The sequence below is a fragment of the Mya arenaria genome, chromosome 10, assembly GCF_026914265.1.
Source record: "Mya arenaria isolate MELC-2E11 chromosome 10, ASM2691426v1".
NCBI classification, from domain to species: Eukaryota; Metazoa; Mollusca; class Bivalvia; order Myida; family Myidae; genus Mya; species Mya arenaria.
Genome location: NC_069131.1, coordinates 43,019,773 through 43,044,721, shown reverse-complemented (window position 1 = coordinate 43,044,721; position 24,949 = coordinate 43,019,773). Strand labels below are relative to the sequence as shown.

At 38.3% G+C, this 24,949-nt stretch overlaps 1 protein-coding gene across 3 annotated transcripts in view; it reads right to left on the bottom strand.

The window, feature by feature from the left end:
• The window catches only part of LOC128205038 (potassium voltage-gated channel subfamily KQT member 4-like), a 108,884-nt gene that overhangs the window by 30,708 nt on the left and 53,227 nt on the right, over positions 1 to 24,949 (bottom strand). For all 3 annotated transcript variants that reach the window (XM_052906439.1, XM_052906440.1, XM_052906441.1), the window contains exons 2-3: positions 2,820 to 2,910; positions 1,574 to 1,700 (exon numbers count right to left, since the gene is read on the bottom strand). In XM_052906439.1, the coding sequence (XP_052762399.1) occupies positions 1,574 to 1,700; positions 2,820 to 2,910 (218 nt within the window). The remainder of the gene's footprint in view (positions 1 to 1,573; positions 1,701 to 2,819; positions 2,911 to 24,949) is intronic.

The following is a 24,949-nucleotide window of genomic DNA, read 5'->3' as shown; positions in this document are numbered from 1 at the left end:
GATTCGCTTTCTCATAGAAGTTATCACTTTCATTTTAACCGTTTTGACATTCTTTCGTTAAATAAGCATGATTATTATTTTGGTACAAAATACGTTTAGGTATGTTTATGACATGTTTAGGGGCTTAAGACAGGGTCTTGGTTTAGTTACAGACTACTAGTAGCAGTAGAAATAGGTGTAGTAGTAGTAGTAGTAGTAGTAGTAGTAGTAGTAGTAGTAGTAGTAGTCGTAGTAGTCGTCGTCGTCGTAGTAGTAGTAATAGTACAGCAGCAGTAGCAGTAGTAACACCAACATTCGTTGTAGTAGTTGTCTTTGTTGTTGGTGCTGTTGTTGTTGTTGTTGTTGGTGGTGGTGGTGGTGTTATTCAATTTGTTTCTTTGGTTTTCTCCAAGTATTGCATAAATATTGCATGAAGTTATTGTATACATATACATGTGTGTAGAAGAAATAGAATCTGACATAAAAAATCACATCCACAAATCAAAGCTGTGACAAAGCGACACTGAGAATTACTGACGAGGGAAATCCGCTTTCTGTTATGAATCCCTCATTTTTCCTGAATCATTTAATTGATTTAACATTGATTGACACGGCGTTGCTTTGATTAGAATGTCAATCCACATAGGGACTGCGACTCTCCGACATAAACAAACCATTTCACACCATATAAGAGCGCGTGCGAAGGATGACAATTGTTAATAATTCAAATTTGACTCTTAAAAAAGATCACTGTTATGCATTTAAACAAAATCAAACTTGTAAACAAGTAAAGGTGTCCGTCATTCATCCACGATGTCTTGGGTTCGAGCCTTACCATGGGCATTTACATAAACATTATTAAACTATAGAAGCTGAAATCAATTAGTCTTAAAATAAAAATTGACGCAAGAAACAAGGTTGTCCATAAAATGATGGTTAACTATATTGGATGTAAACTGGATTCAAAGCGCATTTGTATTGTCATCCCATTGGAAACATTCCAACTGAGAAAAACGGGAGCAGGAATGGAAATTCCCGTACTGCAAATCCGACCACAAAGCAAATACGAGACTCTCTGGTTTGATGGATTAATCTGCATCTAAAAACCTATCTGTGCCGGCAATACAATATCTCCAATGGCATGATTGTGTGGATTAATCCTGGGCCGTGTAAACACCATTCACATTTATCCATTACTTTAGTGAGTGAGTTTTAGGACGAACGAATTCATCACGTCGATTGCAAATATAAGTCTGATTACAAAAGTCCACGCTCATTCTTCAAGTTGATCATACTTGACCGTCCGTATTTCTGTATTTCTATCAGCAAGACAAACGTGTTTTACGCGTCATTTTTTGCTTTGGTGGGAACATGTCAAACTTTTATCTTTAAGGCTATGTTTTGAAAATGTACTAACGCCATGATGTCTACATGCAAATTGTTGTACCAGTTTGGAAATCGATTTGTCGTCATCGGTACAAATGATTGCAGCTAGCTTACTTTTTCCAGTAAGAAGGTTGTGTTGCCACATACTGGACAAACATCTCTTTAGCTACTTATTTGTTATTTTTCAGTTGTGTTTTTCGACACTTACCCACAATGCAGAGGGGTCTTTGAGCAAATTTCATCCTGCCAAGCCAACCCTGATACCTTGAGCGACACCCTGAGGCCCAAATCCTCACCAAATACTCAACAATCAACCAGAACAGCAACAGCGGCTCCTGAAAGGAATAAAAGCAAGGTATATATCTGCCGGTGAAGCTGCTATCCTGCCCTGTTAGATGACACCCAGAAACCCAAATCCTCACCAAATACTCAACAATCAACCAAAACAGCAACAGCGGCTCCTAAAAGGAATAACAGCAAGGTTAATATCTGCCGGTGGAGCTGCTGTGTTGCCCTGCTACACGGAGCCTGAGACACAAATCTTTAACAAACAATCAACAATCAACCGGAACAGCAACAGCGGCTCCTAAAAGGAATAACAGCAAGGTTAATATCTGCCGGTGGAGCTGCTGTGTTGCCCTGCTACACGGAGCCTGAGACACAAATCTTTACCAAACAATCAACAATCAACCGGAACAGCAACAGCGGCTCCTAAAAGGAATAAAAGCAAGGTTAATATCTGCCCCTGGAGCTGCTATCCTGCCCTGTTAGACGGCACCCAGAGACCCAAATCATTACCACACAATCAACAATCAACTAGAACAGCAACAGCGGCTCCTGAAAGGAATAAAAGTAAGGTTAATAACTGCCGGTGGAGCTGCTATTTTGCCCTGCTACACGTCACCCTGATGCCCAAATCCTCGCTTCATACATGTACAGTGTACTCAACACTCAACCGATGGAGCCACGTCCATGCTGCTTGCTCTTACTATAAGCCCAATATTCTCACCAGGTGTCCCTCACAAACAGAAATACAGTTATCTAGTCATTCAAAATTTGTAACCAAACGTTCGAAGCCTTTCCACATGTGGTCACCGTCCTGTAAGTGTGGAAACGCTTCCAATATTGGCATTTTGATTCTAATAACATCCGTAAACATGATTCCAATAAAACATTTGGTTAAGAACTACAGCTTCATAAAGATTTCTGTGTATACATATGCAATTATTATCCATTCAACTACATACTATTGTTTTACCTTTTGGTTTTAGTAACAAGATGGATGATTTTGTTGTTTTTCTACTAAGTACTTTGATATGAACAGCTCTAAGTTACAGTATATTCCGAACAAGTTATTTTCAGCTTTTGGCCTATAAATTGTCCAATCTTTTTAAATAGACAACAACATGTCACTTATGAGACATTCATATATTTTCTAAAACAAATTTTCTCACCAGGAATATAACCACTGTCGTCATGGTTGCTTCAAATTCCTGGATCGTTGATAAAGTGCTGAGAACAAGCGAACCAATGCACACCGCGCATCTGAAAATAGACAAAGAGTTGTTCAATTTAATTCTATAAAAATGGGTTAGTTAAATGGGTTAGTTATACGGTGGAGTCTTGATACTGATTTGCATACAGAAAGCGGCGTGCGTCTTATAGGACTCAATTTAAATAGAGTGCTTTCATTTTGAAATTGTTTTATATATTTGGAAGGTTCTTTAGGATTGATCGCATTTTTCCCGCGTTTACGCTGTATGAACGCAGTAGGACACGCGAGCGAAATTACATGAATTATATCTACGAAAACTGACGAACAAATATAGAGAAAAACTCAACAAAGGATCTGATATCAATCACAAATTTGTATTTTGCAGATGCTATACATTCTGTTGATGCTTATTACCACACTTTATGTATCAATTGGGCGTGTGATATTTTATATATTGAAATTAAGCAAGTACGTTCAGCAAAACTGTATTTGGCACTGCTCAAGCACAGAGATAATTCATCAGCAACACCATTTACGGAGTTATAGGATTTGCCACGTGCTTAATTGAATCTCGAAATTTAACTAGCTACCTCAGCAGGAATGCATTTGGCAACTAATTCCCGGCACAGATAAAACCCTACTCGGCAATTTTAACGTAGTAATTTGATTTGTTGTGTTCCCAGCGATGCTTGTGTTTCTTCAAACTACAATAAGTATAGTCTTCGGATTTTAAAAGCAAAAACAGACTATTGACAATGGAAAAGGATTTCCTTAAATGGGAATCCAAGATTTTTGCCAAAGAATAAGTTTTTTTTTATCGAACTCGGGGATAAACGTTCTTTTCGGGTGTGCAGATGCTCATGCCTTCGAATAATAAATAAAGGTTTGTAAAACCCCTTAACAAGTCATCACAAAACATTTGCTTCAATTGGATGTTTGCTATTTTTGAATATTGAAATTTAAAAGGTAACTTTATACAAATACAAACATGTTCAGCACTGCTCCAGTAGATATAGATACCCAGAAGCACCATTTACGGATTAACAGGATTTGTCACGTTCTTCGTGGAATCTCCAAATTTAGCAAGTTACCTTATCAGGAATGCATTTGGCAACTTCCCAGCCATATAAATACCTCATCAGCAGCTTTTAGATAGTGACTTGATTTGTTACGTGCTCAATCGCATCAGCGATGCTAGTGTTCCCTCCAACTACAATGAGTCTAGTCTTCGGACATCACAGGCAAAAACAGACTATTGGCAGTGGCAAGGGATTAAATCAATGTGAGTGAAACTGTCTACTTGACTCCTCAACGCCGTGCTTATAAAGGGAAATATATCTATTCACTCGAAATCAATTCAGGATGAGCAAAATTAATAACTAGATTGGGCATATATGAAGTATTTCATAATGGAAGGCTTTTCCATGGAACGTATAGAAACGAAAACATATGTTTATCACCACCTCCAGTTTTTACTGGCAGCTACTTTTTACTCGTGTTGCTTAATGTCAGTGGTAACTAATCCAATTTATTATAAATTTAAAAACGGCTACAAGACTTTAAAATTCACTAAATGAAGTCGACAAAAATATAAAATAAATAACATATAAGTCTGGCTTATGTTTCTATCATCACCCCCACTATAACGAAAACATTAAAACATAAACACTGGTTCATTATTATCTATAATCAGATCTGGGTAAGCATCTGACACGTCCATTAGATCGCGTCAATAAATTTATATGCTGTATGAGTAATTTAATTTCCCTCTTAATTGACTAAAAGCATTGGTCAATGAACGCGGGAAGCCGAAATCAGATTCACATACTCGTAGGACCTCGTTTTAAGTATCAAGAGGGATCAAAATGAGGTTATGCGTGCTTTAATGTGCTCTAGAAAACCATATGTTGGTGAAGGTTACGAAGCTGAAAGTTATTTCGATTGTATCATGCACAGGAATATCAGGCAGTATAAAACTAGCCATACCTTTAACAAAATCCTAAGCCAGTTACAACGAAACTCAATCACCACAACAAGCACGTATGGCTTTTATGGAAACATGTCATCACTAGCCGATCCAGGAGGGGGGAGGTGGGGCACAATTTCGGACTAGAAAGTGTTTAAGTTTTCTTTGGGGAGAATCCCCCCCAGTCAACACTTTAAACCAAATCATTTTCGGTTCGTAGGGAGAGGCGCAAAAAAAGTTTACGCCCCTAATTACGCCCCCTCTAACGTTTAATCTTTGATCCGCCCCTGGACATAAGCAAGTTAACATAGAATGGCGGCGCCTATTATGTGACTCTTTTCTAAAGTCATGCTTACTTCTAATGTAGTTAATTAGCTTGCCCATATAAAAAAAATTCGAGTGAAGATTACAGAAGCCTCAGCGTTGAATCCTATTTCAAGACACGGTGATAACGGTAATAAACACTATCTAACTGCAGACATTATGGGTTCTCTGATAACTCTAGTAATTCCTGTTTACGACAAAAGCTAGGACATATGTGTGCATTTTATTTCGTTCGACCATAAAACTGTCCACAATGCTGCCTAAGGAGACATTCAAATGCCTGTGTTTTACCAAGGTCACCCGGTCTGAGATTCTTTCTGTAGATGATTTAATGATAAAAAGAGATTTTTATACCAGTATAGTTTTATATCTCAAGTGGCCCCTATAGTCATATACGCTCCTCTTAAGGTAGCACACCGTTTTAAACTCTTCAATGTAATGCTTTAGCCTATGTTGTAAAGCACAGGACTACAATTTTTTATGTACGTGAAGTTAGCGGCCTAGCGGCCTAGCGGCCTAGCGGCGTGAAGTTAGCGGCCTAGCGGCGTGAAGTTAGCGGCCTGGCGGCCTAGCGGCCTAGCGGCGTGAAGTTGGCGGCCTAGCGGCCTAGCGGCCTGGCGGCCTAATTATTTTTTCTATGTCCAAGCAATTGTTAATGCGTTTTTTTAAAAACAATGATAAATCAAGGTTTTTTATTCATATAGTTACATAGCGGCCTTAAATTTTTATCTATTCAGAATATTTTTCTTTACCTTTTATTCTAAAACAATTTAAAATTAACTGTTTTATGCACAAATTATCACTCTGAAGCGTTTTTCAACTTTTTTTCAAAAAAGTCGATCAAGCACTTCAGCGGCCTAGCGGCCTAGCGGCGTGAAGTTGGCGGCCTGGCGGCCTAGCGGCGGCCTAGCGGCCTAAAATGGTATCCTATTTCAAACCATGTATACATGCATTTTCTTCTAAAAAAATGACATATTAGCTGTTTTTATGCACAAATTAACACTTTGAAGCTATTAGCGATTATCAACATTTTTTTTTAAAGCGTCGATTAAGCAGTCAGCTATTTCAAAGCATTACACATGCCTGATCTTCTAAAACAATGATATATTTACTGTTTTATGCACAAATTATCACTCTAAAGCGTTTTTTATTTATTTTTTTCAAAAAAGTTGATCGAGCACTTCAGCGGCCTAGCGGCCTAGCAGCGTGAAGTTAGCGGCCTGGCGGCCTAGCGGCCTAGCGGCCTAAAATGGTTTCGATAAAAGTGTCGATAAAGCAGTCAGCTATTTCAAAGCATTAAACATGCCTGTTCTTCTAAAACAATGATGTATTTACTGTTTTTATGCACAAATTATCACTCTGAAGCGTTTTTCAATTCTTTTCCAAAAAAGTCGATCGATCGAGCAATTCAGCGGCCTAGCGGCCTAGCGGCGTGAAGTTAGCGGCCTGGCGGCCTAGCGGCCTAGCGGCCTAAAATGGTTTTCTATTTCAAACCATGTATACATGCATTTTCTTCTTAAACAATGACATATTAACTGTTTGGATGCACAAATTAACACTTTAAAGCTATTAGCGATAATCAACATATTTTTTTTTTCAAAAAGTCGATTGAGCAGTCAGCTATTTCAAAGCATTAAACATGGCTGATCTTCTAAAACAATGATGTATTTGCTGTTTTTATGCACAAAGTATCACTCTAAAGCGTTTTTTTGTTGTTGTTTTTTCAAAAAAGTTGATCGAGCACTTCAGCGGCCTAGCGGCCTAGCGGCGTGAAGTTAGCGGCCTGGCGGCCTAGCGGCCTAGCGGCCTAAAATTGTTTCCTATTTCAAACCATGTATACATGCATTTTCTTCTAAAACAATGACATATTGAAGCTATTAGCGATTATCAACCGTTTTTTTTTTCAAAAGTGTCGATAAAGCAGTCAGCTATTTCAAAGCATTAAACATGCCTGTTCTTCTAAAACAATGATGTATTTACTGTTTTTATGCACAAATTATCACTCTGAAGCGTTTTTCAATTCTTTTCAAAAAAAGTCGATCGAGCTCTTCAGCGGCCTAGCGGCCTAGCGGCCTAGCGGCCTAGCGGCGTGAAGATAGCGGCCTGGCGGCCTAGCAGCCTAGCGGCCTAGCGGCCTAGCGGCCTAAAATGGTTTCCTATTTCAAAGCATGTTTACATACATTTTCTTCTTAAACAATGACATATTAACTGTTTGAATGCACAAATTAACATTTTGAAGCTATTAGCGATAATCAACATATTTTTTTTTCAAAAAGTCGATTGAGCAGTCAGCTATTTCAAAGCATTTAACATGGCTGATCTTCTAAAACAATGATGTATTTGCTGTTTTTATGCACAAATTATCACTCTAAAGCTTTTTTTTTTTTTTGATCGAGCACTTCAGCGGCCTAGCGGCCTAGCGGCGTGAAGTTAGCGGCCTAGCGGCCTAAAATGCTCTCCTATTTCAAAGCATGTATACATGCATTTCCTTCTAAAAAAATGATATGTTAACTGTTTTTATGCACAGACTATCACTCTGAGGCGATTATCAACATATTTTTGAGAAGGATAGGCATGTTCACATGCTTTGAAAAGCTGACTGCTTGTTCGACTTTTTGAAAAAAAGGTTGATAATCGCCTCAGAGTGGTAGTGTATGCTTAAAACAGTTAATATATCATTGTTTTAGAAAACAATGCATGTATACATGCTTTGAAATAGGATGCCATTTTAGGCCGCTAGGCCGCTAGGCCGCCAGGCCGCTAACTTCACGCCGCTAGGCCGCTAGGCCGCTGAAGTGCTCGATCGACTTTTTTGGAAAAGAATTGAAAAACGCTTTAGAGTGATAATTTGTGCATAAAAACAGTAAATACATCATTGTTTTAGAAGAACAGGCATGTTTAATGCTTTGAAATAGCTGACTGCTTTATCGACACTTATTCAAACAGTTAATATGTCATTGTTTAAGAAGAAAATGCATGTAAACATGCTTTGAAATAGGAAACCATTTTAGGCCGCTAGGCCGCTAGGCTGCTAGGCCGCCAGGCCGCTATCTTCACGCCGCTAGGCCGCTAGGCCGCTAGGCCGCTGAAGTGCTCGATCGACTTTTTTGGAAAAGAATTAAAAAACGCTTCAGAGTGATAATTTGTGCATAAAAACAGTAAATACATCATTGTTTTAGAAGAATAGGCATGTTTAATGCTTTGAAATAGCTGACTGCTTTATCGACACTTTTGAAAAAAAAACAACTGTTGATAATCGCTAATAGCTTCAAAGTGTTAATTTGTGCATAAAAACAGTTAATATGTCATTGTTTTAGAAGAAAATGCATGTATACATGGTTTGAAATAAGAAACAATTTTAGGCCGCTAGGCCGCTAGGCCGCCAGGCCGCTAACTTCACGCCGCTAGGCCGCTGAAGTGCTCGATGAACTTTTTTGAAAAAAATAAATAAATAAACGCTTTAAAGTGATAATTTGTGCATAAAAAAAGTAAATATATCATTGTTTTAGAAGATCAGGCATGTTTAATGATTTGAAATAGCTGACTGCTTAATCGACGCTTTTAAAAAAAATGTTGATAATCGCTAATAGCTTCAAAGTGTTAATTTGTGCATAAAAATAGCTAAGATGTCATTGTTTTAGAAGAAAATGCATGTATTCATGCTTTGAAATAGGATACCATTTTAGGCCGCTAGGCCGCTAGGCCGCTAGGCCGCCAGGCCGCTAACTTCACGCCGCTAGGCCGCTAGGCCGCTGAAGTGCTCGATCGACTTTTTTGAAAAAAAGTTGAAAAACGCTTCAGAGTGATATTATGTGCATAAAACAGTTAATTTAAAATTGTTTTAGAATAAAAATATTCTGAATAGATAACAATTTAAGGCCGCTATGTAACTATATGAATAAAAAACCTTGATTTATCATTGTTTTAAAAAAAAAAATGCATTAACAATTGCTTGGACATAGAAAAAATAATTAGGCCGCTAGGCCGCTAGGCCGCCAGGCCGCCAACTTCACGCCGCTAGGCCGCTAGGCCGCCAGGCCGCTAACTTCACGCCGCTAGGCCGCTAGGCCGCATGGCCGCTAACTTCACGCCGTTAGGCCGCTAGGCCGCTAGGCCGCTAACTTCACGTACATCAATTTTTTAGAGTTTCATAACAGAGGTTCGAATCAACGAAAAAGCACAAACATTTTTTTTTCTTCTTTGTTTTCATTAGCTTACATTTTTACAGAAGTTTATATTGTTTTTATTAAAAAGAAATAAGAAACACTTCTACACACTCATAACTATTAGCTTATATGAAGATTTCATTACTTCCGGAGCCGCCTGAAATAGGTGTTTAAGAATTTCAAACTCTATTTTTTAAAATGAGACGGTTTAACATTTAGATTTTTTTATCAAATGTTCTATAAAAGGTAAAGTCAATTACCTATGAAGAACAGGTCGTGAATATTTCTAGAACTTGTTGATTTTGCTTTAAAACGTCAATGTTCCAATTTTACGCGATCAAAACAGTATGTTAAAATTATCATACCGTATGGGTTTTTCAGTGCAGTTTGATTATACTTCTTGATGATATGATCAATAATGTATCATTTATGAAATCAAAATACATAACTTGTACTTCTGATATCAAATTATTACCATAATGTTGAAAAATAAATTAAAGAAAGGATTTTTTCTTGTATCTCGGGTAAGTGTACGTGGCCGCCTTATTAGACCTCTACTGCTTGTCCATGAATCGTAATCTTATTTTGGGAAGTCACTTTTACTTATTTGATGATGGGGAACAAAAGTGAATTGTCCTTTAGATAAATGTCTATATGCATGGGGTTGCAAACCAACGTTAGTCTTCAAAAGTTAAAAGTAATGTTATATAAATAGTCCGGCACCAAGTTCTTTAAGATCACGCCGCATCATTAGTCTAAGTTTGTCCTTGAAGGGTTTTGAAAAACACAATATAATACAATCACGTATAATAACAAAAATATGTTTACATTTTAATTCCTTTATATTGGAAACCTAAATTTGTTGACATACAACTGACGCCTGGATAATTACAAGTCTGATGACGTCTAGGAAATGTTGACAAAAAAACAAAATTTAATAAAGATTCTTTTCGGTTGAGGTTGCAATAATTAATCAATGATTTATACATTGTATATTAGAATTGTTATCAACCAATTCTCAACATGTTATTATCTCGAATGTTAGAGATAACACGTTTATGAAAACATGTGTGAACATTCACTTAAAAGTACTTCGCAATCGGTATTAGTACGTGTTTTGCAAAGATGAAAGGAATACGAGTTGATGACAGTAAAAATTATATAAAAGGATAATTCACTTAACACTTGTGTGCAACTTGAAATTCAAAGCAGACGTTCGTTAAGATAAAGTTACAACAATGTCTGTCGTCAACTGTATGTTATCTGCACTTCATCTCAGCCGTTGGATAATGCAACTTCTATGTTTCATATTGTTAATTCTTTTCTCATAAAAGAGGAATTAACATTGTCAAACGAAACAAAGGAGACTAATAATCCATTAGAATGATGTTGTCAAAATGACTAAAGAATAAACAAGACTTAAAAAGAATGTGTTTTTTATCAAACAAAACAAAAAAAAACAAAACATACACGAACAATATAGAATTGATATTGCCAATCGAAACAAAGAACATACAATAATTATATAAAGTTTTCGTTATCAAATAAAACAAAGAACTCACAAGAATTATATAGAATTGATATTGCTAATCGAAACAAAGAACATATAATAATTATATAAAGTGTTCGTTATCAAATGAAACAAAGAACATACAAGAAATATATAGAATTGATGTTGACAAACGAAACAAAGAACATACAAGAAATATATAGAATTGATGTTGACAAACGAAACAAAGAACATACAAGAAATATATAGAATTGATGTTGACAAACGAAACAAAGAACATACAAGAAATATATAGAATTGATGTTGACAAACGAAACAAAGAACATACAAGAAATATATAGAATTGATGTTGACAAACGAAACAAAGAACATGCATATTTATTAGATTGTTGGTTGTCAATCGAAAAAAGGAACAAACAGTAATTCTATAATCGCCAACGAAACATAGAGATGTAGTATTTATATTGCAAAACGAAACAAATAATACACAAACATGCTTTTGCATTTCTACTAACGTAAGTCTGTAACAAATCAGAATATATTTAAAATGTCATGATACTTTTCTTCTTCACAAGGCCCTCATATTTAGTTTATCTGGAATGGATAGAGGCTAGACATGATCGTGTGTCGCTTTCTATTGAACTAGACAAGGAAGAACAAGTTACTGTCTCTGGTAGAGACAAGCTCGCCCCAGGGCCTCTATAGGTTTACTTCTCAGAGTGTTGTGTCGATCTTATGGGAGAGCTAAGCGTACTCGATGTTTGCGGTTTCATAGAACTTCGCGAAATATCGGCATGGATGATTAAAAGAAACGTTTGTCCTTGTTTGATTTAATGTACAATCGGCACTTTAAGGAACTGTTTGACGAACGTTGACATCTTAGGAACCACTGACATTTTAGAAACGTGGATTACTTGTCCGTGTACTACATAGAATGTTTGAAATAGCGGATCTACTTCGGCTTATTATTAGTATACAATATACAGTATGAACCACTGTAACCAAAAATAAATAATAGTAGGCACTCCCATGATTTCCAATAATGCAGTGGAAAGTCATTTTCAAAGTCACGCGATCTTTGTGTAAAGAAACACCCTAATGTTGACATATGGACGCCATAGAAGAAACACCCTAATGTTGACATATGGACACCGTAGAAGAAACACCCTAATGTTGACATATGGACGCCATAGAAGAAACACCCTAATGTTGACATATGGACGCCATAGAAGAAACACCCTAATGTTGACATATGGACGCCATAGAAGAAACACCCTAATGTTGACATATGGACGCCATAGAAGTAGCTCAGATCCCGTTCTACATTCTGCAACTTCAATATAATTGGTTTTAATTACAACTGTATTAAATCGCTGGTTGAAATACTGTAGTTGTATTTCATATCGTTCATTATATAAGATAGGATATACTTAGTTTGTACTCGTATGGATAGTGACGAAACTAATCATTGAATAATTTCTATGTTTACACTAATATAACAATTACTTGATCGGATTGTCCAATAAGTATTCCCTAGGATAACACGTGACCATTGGTGGACCCGGTTTACAACAAAGGTTACATGAAGTAGTGTTTATGAGCAGTTGAATATGCAAATGCAACGATTGTAGCCTCTGAACAACTGGCATAGGTGAAGCTTTAGAATTGGTCACCCGATGTACTTTTTGGAGGAGCTTTAGAATGGACCTTCCGATTTACGTGAAGGTGGAATTTAAGAATAGGCCAACCAATTTACTTATCGGGGGGAGTAAGAATGGGCAATCCAATTAACGTGTTGGTGAGGTTTTAGAATTGGTCATCCGATTTACGGGATGGTGGAGCTTAAGAATTGGCCATTCGATTTACGGGATGGTGGAGCTTTAGAATTGGTCATCCGATTTACGGGTTGGTGGAGTTTTAGAATTGGCCATCCGATTTACGGGTTGGTGGAGCTTTAGAAGTGGTCATCCGATTTACGGGTAGGTGGAGCTTTAGAAGTGGCCATCCGATTTACGTGTTGGTGGAGCTTTAGAAGTGGCCATCCGATTTACGTGTTGGTGGAGCTTTAGAAGTGGTCATCCGATTTACGGGTTGGTGGAGCTTTAGAAGTGGCCATCCGATTTACGTGTTGGTGGAGCTTTAGAATTAGCCATCCGATTTACGGGTTGGTGGAGCTTTAGAATTGGTCATCCGATTTACGGGATGGTGGAGCTTTAGAATTGGTCATCCGATTTACAAGTTGGTAGAGCTTTAGAATTGGCCATCCGATTTACGGGATGGTGGAGCTTTAGAATTGGCCATCCGATTTACGGGATGGTGGAGCTTTAGAATTGGTCATCCGATTTACGGGATGGTGGAGCTTTAAAATTGGTCATCCGATTTACGGGTTGGTAGAGCTTTAGAATTGGCCATCCGATTTACGGGATGGTGGAGCTTTAGAATTGGTCATCCGATTTACGGGTTGGTTGGGCTTTAGAATTGGTCATCCGATTTACGGGATGGTGGCGCTTTAGAATTGGCCATCCGATTTACGGGATGGTGGAGCTTTAGAATTGGTCATCCGATTTACGGGATGGTGGAGCTTTAGAATTGGTCATCCGATTTACGGGATGGTGGAGCTTTAGAATTGGTCATCCGATTTACGGGATGGTGGAGCTTTAGAATTGGTCATCCGATTTACGGGATGGTGGAGCTTTAGAAGTGGCCATCCGATTTACGGGATGGTGGAGCTTTAGAAGTGGCCATCCGATTTACGGGATGGTGTAGCTTTAGAAGTGGTCATCCTATTTACGGGTTGGTTGGGCTTTAGAATTGGTCATCCGATTTACGGGTTGGTTGGGCTTTAGAATTGGCCATCCGATTTACGGGATGGTGGAGCTTTAGAAGTGGCCATCCGATTTACGGGATGGTGGAGCTTTAGAAGTGGCCATCCGATTTACGGGATGGTTGGGCTTTAGAATTGGTCATCCGATTTACGGGTTGGTTGGGCTTTAGAATTGGTCATCCGATTTACGGGTTGGTTGGGCTTTAGAATTGGCCATCCGATTTACGGGTTGGTGGGGCTTTAGAATTGGTCATCCGATTTAAGGTTTGGTTGGGCTTTAGAATTGGTCATCCGATTTAAGGGATGGTGGAGCTTTAGTAGTGGCCATCCGATTTACGGGTTGGTTGGGCTTTAGAATTGGTCATCCGATTTACGGGTTGGTTGGGCTTTAGAATTGGTCATCCGATTTACGGGTTGGTTGGGCTTTAGAATTGGTCATCCGATTTACGGGTTGGTTGGGCTTAAGAATTGGTCATCCGATTTAAGGTTTGGTTGGGCTTTAGAATTGGTCATCCGATTTACGGGATGGTGGGGCTTTAGAAGTGGCCATCCGATTTACGGGTTGGTTTGGTTGGGCTTTGGAATTGGCCATCCGACTTACGGGTTGGTTGGGCTTTAGAAATGGTCATCCGACTAACGGGTTGGTGGGGCTTTAGAATTGGTCATCCGATTTAAGGTTTGGTGGGGCTTTAGAAATGGCCATCCGATTTACGGGTTGGTGGGGCTTTAGAATTGGTCATCCGAGTTAAGGTTTGGTGGGGCTTTAGAAATGGCCATCCGATTTACGGGTTGGTGGGGCTTTAGAAGTGGCCATCCGATTTACGGGTTGGTTGGGCTTTAGAATTGGCCATCCGATTTACGGGTTGGTGGGGCTTTAGAAATGGCCATCCGATTTACGGGTTGGTGGGGCTTTAGAATTGGTCATCCGATTTACGGGATGGTGGGGCTTTAGAAGTGGCCATCCGATTTACGGGTTGGTTTGGTTGGGCTTTAGAATTGGCCATCCGACTTACGGGTTGGTTGGGCTTTAGAAATGGTCATCCGACTAACGGGTTGGTGGGGCTTTAGAATTGGTCATCCGATTTAAGGTTTGGTGGGGCTTTAGAAATGGCCATCCGATTTACGGGTTGGTGGGGCTTTAGAATTGGTCATCCGATTTAAGGTTTGGTGGGGCTTTAGAAATGGCCATCCGATTTACGGGTTGGTGGGGCTTTAGAAGTGGCCATCCGATTTACGGGTTGGTTGGGCTTTAGAATTGGTCATCCGATTTACGGGTTGGTTGGGCTTTAGAATTGGTCATCCGATTTACGGGATGGTGGAGCTTTAGAATTGGCCATCCGATTTACGGGATGGTGGAGCTTTAGAATTGGTCATCCGATTTACGGGATGGTGGAGCTTTAGAATTGGTCATCCGACTTACGGGATGGTGGAGCTTTAGAATTGGTCATCCGATTTACGGGATGGTGGAGCTTTAGAAGTGGCCATCCGATTTACGGGATGGTGGAGCTTTAGAAGTGGCCATCCGATTTACGGGTTGGTTGGGCTTTAGAATTGGCCATCCGATTTACGGGTTGGTTTAGTTGGGCTTTAGAAGTGGTCATCCGATTTACGGGTTGGTTGGGCTTTACAATTGGCCATCCGATTTACGGGATGATGGAGCTTTAGAATTGGCCATCCGATTTACGGGATGGTGGAGCTTTAGAATTGGTCATCCGATTTACGGGATGGTGGAGCTTTAGAAATGGCCATCCGATTTACGGGTTGGTTGGGCTTTAGAATTGGCCATCCGATTTACGGGATGATGGAGCTTTAGAATTGGTCATCCGATTTACGGGATGGTGGAGCTTTAGAAATGGCCATCCGATTTACGGGTTGGTCGGGCTTTAGAATTGGTCATCCGATTTACGGGTTGGTTGGGCTTTAGAATTGGTCATCCGATTTACGGGTTGGTTGGGCTTTAGAATTGGTCATCCGATTTACGGGTTGGTGGGGCTTTAGAATTGGTCATCCGATTTAACGTTTGGTTGGGCTTTAGAATTGGTCATCCGATTTAAGGGATGGTGGAGCTTTAGAAGTGGCCATCCGATTTACGGGTTGGTTGGGCTTTAGAATTGGTCATCCGATTTACGGGTTGGTTGGGCTTTAGAATTGGTCATCCGATTTACGGGTTGGTGGGGCTTAAGAATTGGTCATCCGATTTAAGGTTTGGTTGGGCTTTAGAATTTGTCATCCGATTTACGGGATAGTGGGGCTTTAGAAGTGGCCATCCGATTTACGTGTTGGTTGGGCTTTAGAAGTGGTCATCCGACTTACGGGTTGGTGGGGCTTTAGAATTGGTCATCCGACTTACGGGTTGGTTGGGCTTTAGAAGTGGTCATCCGACTTACGGGTTGGTGGGGCTTTAGAATTGGTCATCCGATTTAAGGTTTGGTGGGGCTTTAGAAATGGCCATCCGATTTACGGGTTGGTGGGGCTTTAGAATTGGTCATCCGAGTTAAGGTTTGGTGGGGCTTTAGAAATGGCCATCCGATTTACGTGTTGGTTGGGCTTTAGAAGTGGTCATCCGAGTTAAGGTTTGGTGGGGCTTTAGAATTGGCCATCCGACTTACGGGTTGGTTGGGCTTTAGAAGTGGTCATCCGACTAACGGGTTGGTGGGGCTTTAGAATTGGTCATCCGATTTAAGGTTTGGTGGGGCTTTAGAAATGGCCATCCGATTTACGGGTTGGTGGGGCTTTAGAATTGGTCATCCGAGTTAAGGTTTGGTGGGGCTTTAGAAATGGCAATCCGATTTACGGGTTGGTGGGGCTTTAGAAGTGGCCATCCGATTTACGGGTTGGTTGGGCTTTAGAATTGGTCATCCGATTTACGGGTTGGTTGGGCTTTAGAATTGGTCATCCGATTTACGGGTTGGTGGGGCTTTAGAAGTGGTCATCCGATTTACGGGTTGGTGGGGCTTTAGAAGTGGTCATCCGATTTACGGGTTGGTGGGGCTTTAGAAATGGCCATCCGATTTACGGGTTGGTGGGGCTTTAGAAGTGGTCATCCGATTTACGGGTTGGTGGGGCTTTATAATTGGCCATCCGACTTACGGGTTGGTGGGGCTTTAGAAGTGGTCATCCGATTTACGGGTTGGTGGGGCTTTATAATATGCCATCCGATTTACGGGTTGGTTCGGCTTTAGAAGTGGTCATCCGATTTACGGGTTGGTTGGGCTTTATAATTGGCCATCCGATTTACGGGTTGGTTGGGCTTTAGAAGTGGTCATCCGACTTACGGGTTGGTGGGGCTTTAGAATTGGCCATCCGATTAACGGGATGGTGGAGCTTTAGAATTGGTCATCCGATTTACGGGATGGTGGAGCTTTAGAAGTGGTCATCCGATTTACGGGTTGGTGGGGCTTTATAATTGGCCATCCGATTTACGGGTTGGTTGGGCTTTAGAAGTGGTCATCCGATTTACGGGTTGGTTGGGCTTTATAATTGGCCATCCGATTTACGGGTTGGTTGGGCTTTAGAAGTGGTCTTCCGATTTACGGGTTGGTTGGGCTTTATAATTGGCCATCCGATTTATGGGTTGTTGGAGCTTTAGAAGTGGCCATCCGATTTATGGGTTGGTTGGGCTTTAGAATGGTACATCCAAGCTGTAAGTGCCCATTGACGAGCTGATAGGACTTAAAAGTTGATTTCCCCAGCTTGAAATGCCCATTTGTGTCCTTGTATCTTAGGGTTTTGGTGTTAATTATGAATGAAACGTAAATTTCCCGATCGGTAATTTTGAGTCGATATAATCCATTATATTTTTCTGGAATACGGTCAGCACATTCCCGCCCCATTGTCCAATATGACGAATACAAATCAGTGGCGTATCGTACCAAATGGGATATTTTCCTTTCAATTCCAGCTCATCTAGAAAATTAGTTTGCGGTCCTGGGAAAATATAACGCCTGGTCTGGACGTCCATTTGTGACCGGAATACTGTTACAAAGCATAACAATAGCAGATAGACGTGTAGGTCATTTTACAGTTTTGCTGCTAGATAGGAATGGAATCTATGACAAACTGGCCTTTCAAATGGGATCGGCTACTGACATTATGCATTTTATGTGGTGATCAAACCTTATACCTTCCATAGATAAACGAAAATAACTACACTCATATATTTAACAGTGTGCTTTTAATTACCACCATGCTTGTAAAGATTTCAAAACAATTTCAATCATGGACTCCCCTGTCTAGGTCTAGCTTTTGAGAGGATATGCTCTAAATTGGGCTGACAATGGACAATTTGGGTACAGAGAAGCTAAGACAAACACCAAAAGAAGTTGTTTCCAGTATGTCTAGGCCCTCCATGCATTATTCATGACTCGTGAAAAACTCTTCTTGAATGACAGGTCATTTGATTTTTATCTGTTAACAGAGTGTTTACATTATGATATTGATGTAACATTGAGAATGTAAATCCTTTCTCGGAATAAAACAATACTGCGTAGGAGGAATTTCATTTGCATATTTATAGCATAATGATTTTAAACAAAGTAGCTGTGCGATCTCGTGGAGTGATTCTTTCCTGTTTCACAAAAAATGTTCAAAAAAATAACGAGAACAAACGGACGAGTAAATCAAATTCAAATCGAGGTCGTCTACAACTTGCGAAACAACTGAAACTGTTCCTAGATGGTGCTAGCGTAGTTCCCGTACTTGATTCCCCAGAAACACCCGTATACACGTTAAGTTGTAAGAGATACGCATGAGAAACGGCTACATGCTGGACCAAGTTCAACTGATAGTTTCCGAAGTGTGTGTATACCACCTGATAAATAACGTCATAAATGCTACGTCGGGAGGCAAGATGTTTCTTCAAATGAAGACTTCAAACAAAGATAACTTAAAGATGCACTCTTACTCCCAAATAGAATTACCAAAATTTAATATAATTGTTGTAATATACCAAAAAGGATGAATAAATGTCAAAAACAATGGTTCTTATGAGGGATAATGAGTTTAATTTGAAAGAAAGGTGCAGAAATCACAATATTTCTATCATATGAAATAATAGTAGATCAGTGTAAATCTTTTAACATTCACCAATCATTTAATATTTTTGCGTTTTCAGCTAGTAAATTTTAGGGTCATAATCTTGTTATTAGTTATTAATATTTTCCAAAAGTGCATTGTTTAGTAAGAAGTTTAAGGTTTATCACTCAAAATTTATGTTTGTTACATATGTGTTTGTATTGATTTTGAATAAGAGTGTCAATTTAACTATTTCTTTGCCATTTTAAATGAAACATAGCAGAATCTACGACGCTTACGGAGCATCGCATTCGGCCTTTTAAAAGAGTTTGAGTGTTAATCAGATGTAGCACTGTCAAAACATTATTTTGAAAACAGGTTTGCGGTTTGTAGAAGTGTTTGGGAAAACTAACCACCTAATTAGACTCGGGAAATAAAACGAAGGCGGGGCTCTTTAAGCGGTATAGACTGTCCTTTGTTTCATTTAAAATTGTGAATAAAAAAAGTTATCTTTGTTTTATGCCTCCCTTCGAATCCAAATATTGCCTTCCTACGTAGCACTTATAGAATGAGCTTTCGTGGCAAGTATGCAAATTGTAGCACGATTCATCATACATAATGTTGACGCCATTAAGAAAGAAACCTTCTCAGTGACTTGATATACATGTATTTGAAATTTTACGTCGACATCATTTATAACTAACATAATGATATGTTTACATTTGAACATCCAAGTCAAGCACGTCGGGTCATACCTCGACATTCAATATTGGTGTTGGTTGTTAAACTTCACATATTTAATTTCAATCTCGCTTACTTTATAATTAATATACCATAAAAAGAAATTTGGTAATACTACATAACGTCTTGCATAAACCGATACATAAACAAATGCAAAATAGTTGGTTTTGGTCAATCAATTACCGATTTAAGATACAAATGCTATAGTAATGACCATATGATTGACTGTTAATTGATGGAGTCATTCCATGGCAAATACCTAAAATGTAGAACATGAACAACACATTAAATATTCAAATATGTGTAAGATACATTTAGTTAATTTGCCTTAGATACCATTCAAGGTCCGCCGAGGCATTTTGTTTTGGAGAAAGAGGTGAAAATAGGTTAAGGAATAAATCCAAGAATGTCAGTCAACCTTATTGGTGTATAAAGTGAAACAACTCATTTAGTCTTGTAGAAGTAATGACGATATAATTGATTGTTAATGGCTGAAGCAATCCGGTGGTAATCATTGAAGTAGTTTATATTTAAAAGACCGAAAACAACATGTCTAGTCTGTCATGTCTGTTTATATTGAGCAATAAAGAGCATACTTTACGAGAGGTGAAACAGTCAATGCTTTTACTGTTATCAGGGTGTAGCTAGCCCTCTACTCATGTGGATTCACAATTGTGCTAGGGGGGTCTAGGGCATGCCCCTATGAACATTTTGAAAACCAGGGTGCAATCTGGTGCATTCTGGGGGTTCTGAGGTGCTTTATTTAGTACTGGAAAATGGACAGTTTTAGGATCATGTGGTCAAGTATGCATACTGCAACTTTGGCTGACTTTTTCTTTGGTCAGAATCATGTGGATTCAGCCACGTACTCACGTATGGGCAGCTACGCCCTGGATACATACAATAAAAACATTGTGGTGGACTCGCACAATGGAGAATGCCAAACCTTCCTTGTTATTGTGAACTTAACATCACTTCTTTCCAATTAGCGGTATTTGCATGACAAATATGGTAACTTATGGCAATTAAATGACGTTTATACTCCGACATTATGGTTGTTTCATTAAAACGATACTATTGGGGGACTTTGGCGTCTGTTAGTGAGGATTTCCGGGTAATTCGTCATTCAGTATTGCAGGCGTATTGAATAACAAGCAACTGTTATCTGATTACATCCGTTTATGGTATCCATTTTTAGTTTACAGAATATTGGCATCGCTTTGTCTACATTTTCATTTAATCCGATATATTTAGATACTTATTTAAAGATTTTCAAATACCCATGATTAAGGCAGATTTATTTAAACGGTGATTTCCCCGTGGTCACATGTAATTTCATTAGTGGCACAATGATGAACGAGTTTGAGGGTATGATTAGATTATAATTGTTATATAACAAAGTTACATTAACATCCCTGGCAAACAAATACTGTTGAAACATGCTATTCAATACTAGCGGATTCGTAGCTTACATAATACCACAATACTAGATTTTATGATTGCTTTGACACATGTTTTTGCTGTAACTGTTATGTGCACTGGTGTTAATGATAAAGATTTAAATGAATTACTGTATACTGCCATTGGAGTTGGAATCTGGTAATATTTCCTGTGTCTGGTACATTGTAATATTGAGGGGAAAGTTGTATTAAGGCATTCGTATCCACAAGCGGCCATTGGTTCGAACGTTTCCATGGCAACGGCAAATTTCTACCCAGGAAAGAAGCATTCGGAACTCGAAAAAATGGCCGAGGAGCTCCGAATGGGAAAAAAGTCGAGCCTGATTGACGTATATAATTGTTAAGATGGAGATTTATGGTTTAAAATATTGTTTTAAAGATGTCATTAAAGAGACAAGTGTTCTCATTTTCGTTTAACATATATAGTATGTGTTGAACGCAGCTAATGCATGTTTTCGAGTGTATATTCCTATTAAATATTACACAGTCATCGAATAATACCACGGCAATTGCAAAACTGTTTGTAAAGCCGTTGGCTGCTCCATATTGGCTATAAAAGAACTTATGACCAGAACATGTGCTCAAACTGTACAGTTTGCGTTGAAATGTTGCGTATTTTAGTTGAAATAGAACTAATAGTTGCTGTGAGAACGCCCCGACAGGATGAACCGAAGGACTTGCAAACGGGCGGCTCTAAGTTTTACTAAGTGTTTAGCCGGAATGATTTATATGGCTTTGTTGTAGAAACGTTCTAATTAAAATTGATAAGGGTGAGGATTAAATAAAAGGTTTTATAGACAGCAATGATAGCATAATAATGATAAATACTTGCCTGATACATTGGGCATAAAAATACACTCTTCGAAAAGCTAATGATGATTGTCTGACAAAAGGCATTAACTGGTTAAAACCGCGTAGCATGAACAAAACATTGGACACATCCAAGAAACCTCAACATAAGCCTGAAAATGAATGATATATGTTGGCTGATATGATAACATTCCCGTTAAGGGTATTGGTTCATGTAACAAGTGGTCTATACAAACAATACAATAAAGTGAAGCCTTCTTAAGATAATGACCATATTAATAACTGTTGATAGCTTTAGAAATACGATGACAAACTCTTGAAAATAGTATAATGTTATATAAAATACCAAATGCTTACGGCATATCATGAAGTACGCTTGGTCACAGTAAAATGCATCTTTTGACTATCACTGTGTGTACTGAAATGTTTAAAGCATGGGTCATATTGACCTGATTCAAACATATAGGCTGAATATTTTGATACTCATCTGAATACAACTTCTCCGTCTTTTCCATTGTAAGTGGAAAATGACAAACCGCTATATTAATTGTGAATAAAGCATTCTTTATTTCAAATATGTGGCTTTCTAAGCAAATATGATAACGAATGGCAACTTAATGACACTATATAACAAAGTAATGACTGTATTATGTCAAACTGAAATGGTGTTTCCAGTATTTGCGTTCAAGCATTTTTCGAGCCCTCTGTCACGTCTACAGACGTAATAGATAACATCCATTTTGTCTTATCAAATCCTGAAGCGCGTGTATTGCTTCCGTTCATTCCCTCTTTCTTATTTATTTAGATATATTTATTGGCATGCCTTTGTCTAGGTTGTAATTTGATCAGATATCTGAGATATATTTAGATGCTGTTCATTAAGGAAGGTCAATTTTAGCAGTGATATCCTAGTGGACATTGGTACTTGGATAGGTTTCATAATCAAACTATCAAGAGAAGATGTCTGCTCTCCTGGGCCGCTTTTCAATAAGAAATCTTAGTCGTACAAGTTACTTAGGGTTCACGTACGCCCGTAAGATTACGGGCACAATCTATATCATACATGTATTATTGAAACGCAGTCTACGGCAAGAACAAGGTTACGCCTGGAAATATACGATCTTTAGCCTTACGACCTTTTAATGAAACGGTTCCCAAACTCCTATAATCCAATTAAATCAGGTAGTCGAAGTTTTTGTTTAGTTCTTTTAATGGGACTGAAGTGTGTAGGTGAAACTATGTCCTTGCTTCTATCCAGTCTACATCATGGAGCACAGCTATAACTGCTTTTAAAATCGACCTTTAACAAATCAGTTTTCACGAATGGAATGTGGTTGTGATGAAGATTCTTATGAGTAAGAAAACTATTTGTTTCTTGCTTTTCGGTGGTTTTAATAAACCCAAGCTAAAGGTGAATTATATCCTTAATATATACCGTCTGAAACAGTGAGTTCATCGATATATATGTTCGCTTTTTTACTCATTCGCCCATTTCACCGAAAAACACTCCCACGAACGTATTAAAACACGGTTCTTGGGGATCAATGTATAAACACATAAAAATGACTTCATTTCCGGTATGATGTCATTTGCGTGAATATGGTGCGATACTCCAATTACGAGGGTATTAGTACGTAGACTCTCTTGAAAGCTTATCAAAATTTTGACATCTTCCCATAATATTTGGTGAAAATATAAACTCAGGTAATCTTAAAAAGAAAATGCAAGGAAACATGACAAAATAATTTGATTGTGTAGTAGTTTATGATTGTTTTAACAATAAAATGCTAACACGGGGCACATGGTTAAAAGGGAGTTTGTTCGTAAATGTTTAGAGATGAGACATATATACGTTCGTATAATAATACAAAAAAATATTTATTTTGATTAACTACAAGCATAATATACGAAGAAAAAAGGAAAGATTGCGATGTATTTCACATCCAGCACAATGTAAATGTTTTTAATATTATAGGTTTTCGTGCTCACTCGATCGGGAAATACACTGCGATCTTACACTGAAGCAAACAAGTACCCTATATTAAATACAAAGAATGCATCGTCGGCAAACAATACCACTTAACAGAAAAGTTGTTTGGAAAACAATAGTGTGCTTGTTATAGAAAATTGGGCAACTTTTTGTTGACCAGAACATGTTGAAAACGTGTAGTTTCCGTTGAGGGGTTACATTTGAACCTATGTTTATCGTGATAGCGCCCAAACATGAAGATCAAATACAGCAGCAAACGGGTGAAGCGAAGGCAATATGCCTCGCCGAATGTCCCCAGGGAGCATTAACGTTTAACATGCTTTTGTTGAGGCAACAGTATAAATGTCTAAATAATTATTGATAACGGCAATGCTCCAACGCAAACAGACAATAACAGCCAATATTATTTGTTTCATTCGAAAATAATATTTATAAACATCAAACTGATTGCCTAATGATGCAAAGTCGTCTGAAACCATGGGCATAAATAAAGCAATCTTCTAAAAGCGATTGATGATCGTCTGTCAAAAAATGAATTATTGTTTAAAGTATTGTATAAGGAAATTATTTGAAGTCTCATAAACATGAAATACAATTAAATGGGAGTCTAAAACGGTTGTTATGAAGAAATAAAGTTACCATCTATTGTCTGAGAGAGGAAAAATAATATTCTCATTGGAGTTTAAACTCATCTTTACTTCTACAGTGCGTGCATATGTTTTGCTACAATGCTTTATCATGCTTATGAACACGTTTTTCTGTTGTTATTTCAAATCCAGTTTCTTTTGTATGGAAAGGAGATATTCTTGCGTGCACTGGACACGTGTTTCCGGTCATGTGATGAGTTACGCGCAACAATACGCAAATTGAAAGTAAAATATTTTTGATGCAATTAAGTCGAACCACTTCAAACTAGCAAATTGAAATAAATAATAATACATATTAAAAAACTGCTAAAATGAGAACTATTTGACGTCAAATTACAGTCTGTTGTAATAGTAAACACTCAAAATAGTTTTTGGATTCGATTTTTATTGTCTGGGAACAAAATTGTAAAATAGTTAAATCAAACTTGTCTCGCCTACAGCCTAGCAACTCTTTCAGCGCTTTCATTTCGTTAAGCTAAGGTCGAGATAGGACATCCAACCCAGGCCAAATGTATTTCTGGATTGTAAAGTAATTTTCTACATGAGATGAAATGAAAGAATATTGTCCCATTTGGTACGATACGCCAGTAATTTACATTAATAATATTGGACAATGGGGTCGAGAATTCGCTGGATAA